The following is a 7,389-nucleotide window of genomic DNA, read 5'->3' as shown; positions in this document are numbered from 1 at the left end:
CCGGAGTGCAGACTTTAACAAAGTGTTTAGGGGGAATACATACTATATACGCTTGGCAGACAGTGGCATCCTGACGCTGAAAATCCCAAGATTGGAGGGTGTAAGCATTTCTACCCCCCACCCCTAGTCCCTAACCCTCGGGGCGTGATGGCTACAGCTAACATCCCCCAGTACCTAACCCTAATTCCCCACCACCACCAATCCCTGGGCCCTAACCAGTACCTAGATACTCATGTCCAGGATGTCAGCTGTTGGTGCTCCAATGCCAGTCTCCTGAGTGGTGTCGGGATTCTGGCATCGATCACATGATCGCAAGCAACCCGACAGGCTGTTACTGCAACTGTGTTGAGATGGCAGCAAACAGTGTTGATATGGCAACAAGAGTAGGGCATAGTCTGTTTACAAGGTACAGCAATTTGACATTTGGTAGAATTTAAGATAGGTTTGGAGTTTTTGAGTGGTGCAAGGCACTAAAGAAATGTATCAGGGTAGCAAGGAATGAAGAGGATACTCCATAGATGGTACCTAGCTCTGATTCTGCCTTGCTGTTCCCTAGGGTTTCATTCCTATTTATGACTTGCTTGAGACCTTGGCAAATAATGAATGTTTTGCAAAAAGTTTTTTTAATACCTGTACCCACTCACTCCAAGGTAATGACTCCCTGTGGAATTATTTCCATCTGATTTCCTAGAAGTCCTTACTTATTAAAGCCCGTTCTAGTAAATTCTGGGTTATTACCTTTTGTAAACATGAGTTTTACATCAGACCAAGCCATTATCTTCCATTGCTCCATGGTCCAGTGCCAATGCTCACGTGCCCATTGTGGACTCTTTCATCAGTGGACAAGGGTCAACATGGAAAATCTGACTGGTCTGCAGAGATGCCACAATCTGCAATGCACTGTGTGTTCCTATCATAGCCAGCATTACATGTATTTGCAATTTGTGCTACAGTAGCTCTTCTGTAGGATAAGACTAGACAGGCTAGTCTTCGCTCCACATGTGCATCAATGAGCCTCGGGCACCCGTGACCCTGTTATCCTTCCTTGGACCACTTTTGGGTAAGCACCAACAACTGCATACCAGGAACATCCCACAAGACCTGCTGTTTTGGAGACGCTCTGGTCCAGTCATCTAGCCAGCTCAAATTGGCCCTTGACAAAGTTACTGAGATCTTTGCTTGTCCATTTGTCCTGCTACCAGCACATCAACTTCAGGAAATCGGTTATATCCCACCGCTTGACAGGTGCCATTGTAACAAAATAATCAATATTATTCACTTCACCCATCAGTGGTTTTAATGTTATGGCTCATGGGTGTATGTTTCCAAAGTACTACCACAATGTAGGGAGCACAGAGTTATCGAGAACATCGCTATACTTCTCAGCGTTAATGTGACCATGCATTACAACTGGTGAACCCATGCCAAACCAGCCGAGACAGCCCTAAGAACATGGCGACCAGTGGCAGAAATGAGGGTATGTCACTATTCCATGGAAATATTTGGGTAATGTTATTAGAGATGGGTGTATATCTAGAAGGTATACACAGCAGCGATTTAGATTGGCATGGTGACAGTGAAATCATAGCAGAACTGGTCTGTCCCTGGAAAAATAAACCAATTTCCATAGGAACAGTTTCCAATGTCTCACATCTGCCTCAGATTCAGGAAGACCAACATAAACAGAGCAGCAGAATGTAGCTTGTCCTGCGGGATACATCCTATTCCATGTAATGTGGAAACTAAAATATACAGAACATGAGAAACTGACTTAAAGACAGTATTTCCATACTAGACTATCACAGGAGTACAAGTGACTAGACGATCACTGACTATGGTGTGCAAAGTACACAGTTAAAGTGTCATTTAAATATTGTAGAGATTAACAGCTGTAATAAAATATCAAATTTAGTTATCACTATGGTATTTTTTTATGCTTTGTTTCCATCAATTATATAACAAAGTAAACACAATATTGGGCGGTATTCAATTGTTTGAAAAGTCGGTAGGATCTCTGTTTTTTCCTGTCTATTAGATAGGAAAAATCAGACACCCAACTGACTTTTCAAACAATTGAATATCCCCCATTGAGTAAAATGGCTTTGACACAGTATCACACCTGCACAAGCATTCATAAGACCAGTGGAGAATACGTTTGTTTCCTTGGAGCAAAAAAAAACAAAACAAAAAACTGCAGTTCAATCTTTTCTTTCCATTTTCAACAGAACAGGAAGAACGTACCCGCGAACAAGTAGAACAGTGGCGCCAGTGGCATTATGATGGACTGTCTCCTTCCTACCTTTACCAGCGTCAAAACATTTAAGAACAATAGAATTAGTGTACATTGAAAACTGTTCTATCAATAACTATATATAGTAAAACAAATACCTACAGTTCAGAGCAATACTAGTTTCCAAGGATCATAAATTGTATTTTCTCTGCAGGTTTCTTGTATTATTTGTAGGCCATGGTTGCTCATACGCAAACTGTCTTATGTTGTAAAATTTGTTCAGACTCTTACAGGAGATTGTTTGATAGAAAATGTTACAAGTTTGCATGTGCAATATATAATCATCCTTCCATACCAGGTTCCCCCCCCCCTTAGGGGGTGGGTGCTAAAAAACCCAAACCATGTATTAAGTGGTATTTTCCTCAAACGTGATTTCATTTTAAACCTAAATAAAACCGTTACATAACGTATTTAGAGTCTTCATTTTCTCTGCAAACATGGATAATTGATAGTAAGTATTCCTGCCACAATATATATATATTTTTTCAAAATAGATTTTTAACAAGCAGAAACTGTAATGGGGGGGGAGGGGATACAAAACAAGAGAGGGGGGGGGGGGGGGGGGAAGGAATACAGGAAAGGGTATACAAGAGGATACAGTTCGAAAGTACATTGATATAAACGAGGCAACCGACATTGTAATATACAGGGTCCCCAGAGGAAGAACAAATAAATACAAAAATGGCTTACTAAGTATCCCTTTGTCCTAAAAAATCAGTCCAATCCCTCCAGTACCATGCCACCTCATACATCAATAAAATCCTGATAGACAATAAAAGGATAGGAGGGAGGGTCCGAGAGAAAAAACATAATAGCTCTGGGATACTATGGAGGTCGTCATGCTTTTTAAAGGGAGGCAGGGCCGGTGCAAGGTTTCTCAGCACCTACCACTCAGCAAAATACCGAGCCCCTGAGGTGAAAATGTGCAGAAACGGCATATATATATATATATATATATATATATATATAGTAATTTGGACCCATCCTACACCGCTACATTGGTTCCCACTATGCATATGGCGAATATATATATATATATATATATATATAGACACACCCACACATTAATGTTTTGGCATGTTATTATGGTCATCTGCAGGCAGCTGACACCTCTCAGGCACTAGAGAGTCGCAGCTGCTGCAGAACCTCCTGCCGGTCACATGACTGACGGCTGGCTGACGTACTGACCATGGTTGCCTTTCTGTTCTGGCTGATGCTGTGGCTACGGATTAGGGAAGTCGCCCTTGAAGACCCACTCGTAGCTTTTCCGGGTTTTGACTCCCTGTCGCCGCCGCTGGTCAAGGCTGGCTGTGAGGGGGTACAGATTAGTCGGTAGTTGGGGAAGCCCTTCCCTGCCTCGGAGAAGGTGCCACCCCCGCCCTCCTCCTCGAGCTTCATCTGCTCCTGACAGCGGGAAAGAGAGGGTAAGATGACTGATGCCAGCATAGAGAGATCGCTGCCTCACTAAATCGCTATCTCACTGTGCCAGAATCATGTACCTCAGACTCAGGTTGCATTGCAAATACGATCATGAATAAATGGGTCCTTAAGGGAGCAGTGAGGAGTGTATCAGGGACATAGGGAGCAATCAGGGACACATAGGGAGCAGTCGGGGTGTATCAGGGACACATAGGGGCAGTCGGGGTGTATCAGGGACACATAGGGGGCAGTCGGGGTGTATCAGTGACACATAGGGAGCAGTCGAGGTGTATCAGGGACACATAGGGGCAGTCGGGGTGTATCAGGGACACATAGGGAGCAGTCGGGGTGTATCAGGGACACATAGGGAGCAGTCGGGGTGTATCAGGGACACATAGGGAGCAGTCGGGGTGTATCAGGGACACATAGGGAGCAGTCGGGGTGTATCAGGGACACATAGGGAGCAGTCGGGGTGTATCAGGGACACATAGGGAGCAGTCGGGGTGTATCAGGGACACATAGGGAGCAGTCGGGGTGTATCACGGACACATAGGGAGCAGTCGAGGTGTATCAGGGACACATAGGGAGCAGTCGGGGTGTATCAGGGACACCTAGGGAGCAGTCGGGGTGTATCAGGGACACATAGGGAGCAGTCGGGGTGTATCAGGGACACATAAGGAACAGTCGGGGTGTATCATAGACACATAGGGAGCAGTCGGGGTGCATCAGGGACACATAGGGGCAGTCGAGGTGTATCACGGACACATAGGGAGCAGTCGGGGTGTATCACGGACACATAGGGAGCAGTCGGGGTGTATCAGGGACACATGGAGCAGTCGGGGTGTATCAGGGACACATAGGGAGCAGTCGGGGTGTATCAGGGACACATAAGGAACAGTCGGGGTGTATCATAGACACATAGGGAGCAGTCGGGGTGTATCAGGGACTCATAGGGAACAGTCGGGGTGTATCAGGGACACATGGAGCAGTCGGGGTGCATCAGGGACACCTAGGGAGCAGTCGGGGTGTATCACGGACACATAGGGAACAGTCGGGGTGCATCAGGGACACATAGGGAGCAGTCGGGGTGTATCAGGGACACATAGGGGCAGTCGGGGTGTATCAGGGACACCTAGGGAGCAGTCGGGGTGTATCAGGGACACCTAGGGAGCAGTCGGGGTGTATCAGGGACACATAGGGGCAGTCGGGGTGTATCAGGGACACATAGGGGGCAGTCGGGGTGTATCAGTGACACATAGGGAGCAGTCGGGGTGTATCAGGGACACCTAGGGAGCAGTCGGGGTGTATCAGGGACACCTAGGGAGCAGTCGGGGTGTATCAGGGACACATAGGGAGCAGTCGGGGTGTATCAGGGACACATAGGGAGCAGTCGGGGTGTATCAGGGACACATAGGGGCAGTCGGGGTGTATCAGGGACACATAGGGGGCAGTCGGGGTGTATCAGTGACACATGGGGGCAGTCGGGGTGTATCAGTGACACATAGGGAGCAGTCGGGGTGTATCAGTGACACATAGGGAGCAGTCGGGGTGTATCAGGGACACATAGGGAGCAGTCGGGGTGTATCAGGGACACATAGGGGCAGTCGGGGTGTATCAGGGACACATAGGGGCAGTCGGGGTGTATCAGGGACACATAGGGGGCAGTCGGGGTGTATCAGGGACACATAGGGGCAGTCGGGGTGTATCAGGGACACATAAGGAACAGTCGGGGTGTATCATAGACACATAGGGAGCAGTCGGGGTGTATCAGGGACTCATAGGGAACAGTCGGGGTGTATCAGGGACACATGGAGCAGTCGGGGTGCATCAGGGACACCTAGGGAGCAGTCGGGGTGTATCACGGACACATAGGGAACAGTCGGGGTGCATCAGGGACACATAGGGAGCAGTCGGGGTGTATCAGGGACACATAGGGGCAGTCGGGGTGTATCAGGGACACCTAGGGAGCAGTCGGGGTGTATCAGGGACACCTAGGGAGCAGTCGGGGTGTATCAGGGACACATAGGGGCAGTCGGGGTGTATCAGGGACACATAGGGGGCAGTCGGGGTGTATCAGTGACACATAGGGAGCAGTCGGGGTGTATCAGGGACACCTAGGGAGCAGTCGGGGTGTATCAGGGACACCTAGGGAGCAGTCGGGGTGTATCAGGGACACATAGGGAGCAGTCGGGGTGTATCAGGGACACATAGGGAGCAGTCGGGGTGTATCAGGGACACATAGGGGCAGTCGGGGTGTATCAGGGACACATAGGGGGCAGTCGGGGTGTATCAGTGACACATGGGGGCAGTCGGGGTGTATCAGTGACACATAGGGAGCAGTCGGGGTGTATCAGTGACACATAGGGAGCAGTCGGGGTGTATCAGGGACACATAGGGAGCAGTCGGGGTGTATCAGGGACACATAGGGGCAGTCGGGGTGTATCAGGGACACATAGGGGCAGTCGGGGTGTATCAGGGACACATAGGGGGCAGTCGGGGTGTATCAGGGACACATAGGGGCAGTCGGGGTGTATCAGGGACACATAAGGAACAGTCGGGGTGTATCATAGACACATAGGGAGCAGTCGGGGTGTATCAGGGACTCATAGGGAACAGTCGGGGTGTATCAGGGACACATGGAGCAGTCGGGGTGCATCAGGGACACCTAGGGAGCAGTCGGGGTGTATCACGGACACATAGGGAACAGTCGGGGTGCATCAGGGACACATAGGGAGCAGTCGGGGTGTATCAGGGACACATAGGGGCAGTCGGGGTGTATCAGGGACACCTAGGGAGCAGTCGGGGTGTATCAGGGACACCTAGGGAGCAGTCGGGGTGTATCAGGGACACATAGGGGCAGTCGGGGTGTATCAGGGACACATAGGGGGCAGTCGGGGTGTATCAGTGACACATAGGGAGCAGTCGGGGTGTATCAGGGACACCTAGGGAGCAGTCGGGGTGTATCAGGGACACCTAGGGAGCAGTCGGGGTGTATCAGGGACACATAGGGAGCAGTCGGGGTGTATCAGGGACACATAGGGAGCAGTCGGGGTGTATCAGGGACACATAGGGGCAGTCGGGGTGTATCAGGGACACATAGGGGGCAGTCGGGGTGTATCAGTGACACATGGGGGCAGTCGGGGTGTATCAGTGACACATAGGGAGCAGTCGGGGTGTATCAGTGACACATAGGGAGCAGTCGGGGTGTATCAGGGACACATAGGGAGCAGTCGGGGTGTATCAGGGACACATAGGGGCAGTCGGGGTGTATCAGGGACACATAGGGGCAGTCGGGGTGTATCAGGGACACATAGGGGGCAGTCGGGGTGTATCAGGGACACATAGGGGCAGTCGGGGTGTATCAGGGACACATAGGGAGCAGTCGGGGTGTATCAGGGACACCTAGGGAGCAGTCGGGGTGTATCAGGGACACCTAGGGAGCAGTCGGGGTGTATCAGGGACACATAGGGAGCAGTCGGGGTGTATCAGGGACACATAGGGGCAGTCGGGGTGTATCAGGGACACATAGGGGGCAGTCGGGGTGTATCAGTGACACATAGGGAGCAGTCGGGGTGTATCAGTGACACATAGGGAGCAGTCGGGGTGTATCAGGGACACATAGGGAGCAGTCGGGGTGTATCAGGGACACAGGGGCAGTCGGGGTGTATCAGGGACACATA

General features: G+C 50.2%; 1 protein-coding gene across 1 annotated transcript in view; it reads left to right on the top strand.

Moving 5' to 3' along the window:
- Positions 1-2,700, top strand: part of UCMA (upper zone of growth plate and cartilage matrix associated) — a 69,551-nt gene extending 66,851 nt beyond the window's left edge. Inside the window, exons 7-8 of the mRNA XM_063929988.1 lie at positions 557-650; positions 2,226-2,700. Coding sequence (XP_063786058.1) covers positions 557-650; positions 2,226-2,323 — 192 coding nt within the window. The 3' untranslated portion in view covers positions 2,324-2,700. The remainder of the gene's footprint in view (positions 1-556; positions 651-2,225) is intronic.
- The last annotated feature ends 4,689 nt before the right edge of the window (positions 2,701-7,389 follow it).

Source organism: Pseudophryne corroboree, chromosome 6 (genome assembly GCF_028390025.1).
Source record: "Pseudophryne corroboree isolate aPseCor3 chromosome 6, aPseCor3.hap2, whole genome shotgun sequence".
In the NCBI taxonomy this organism is placed as follows: Eukaryota; Metazoa; Chordata; class Amphibia; order Anura; family Myobatrachidae; genus Pseudophryne; species Pseudophryne corroboree.
The sequence above is the reverse complement of the archived record's forward strand: the minus strand, read 5'-3'. Positions and strand labels throughout refer to the sequence as shown.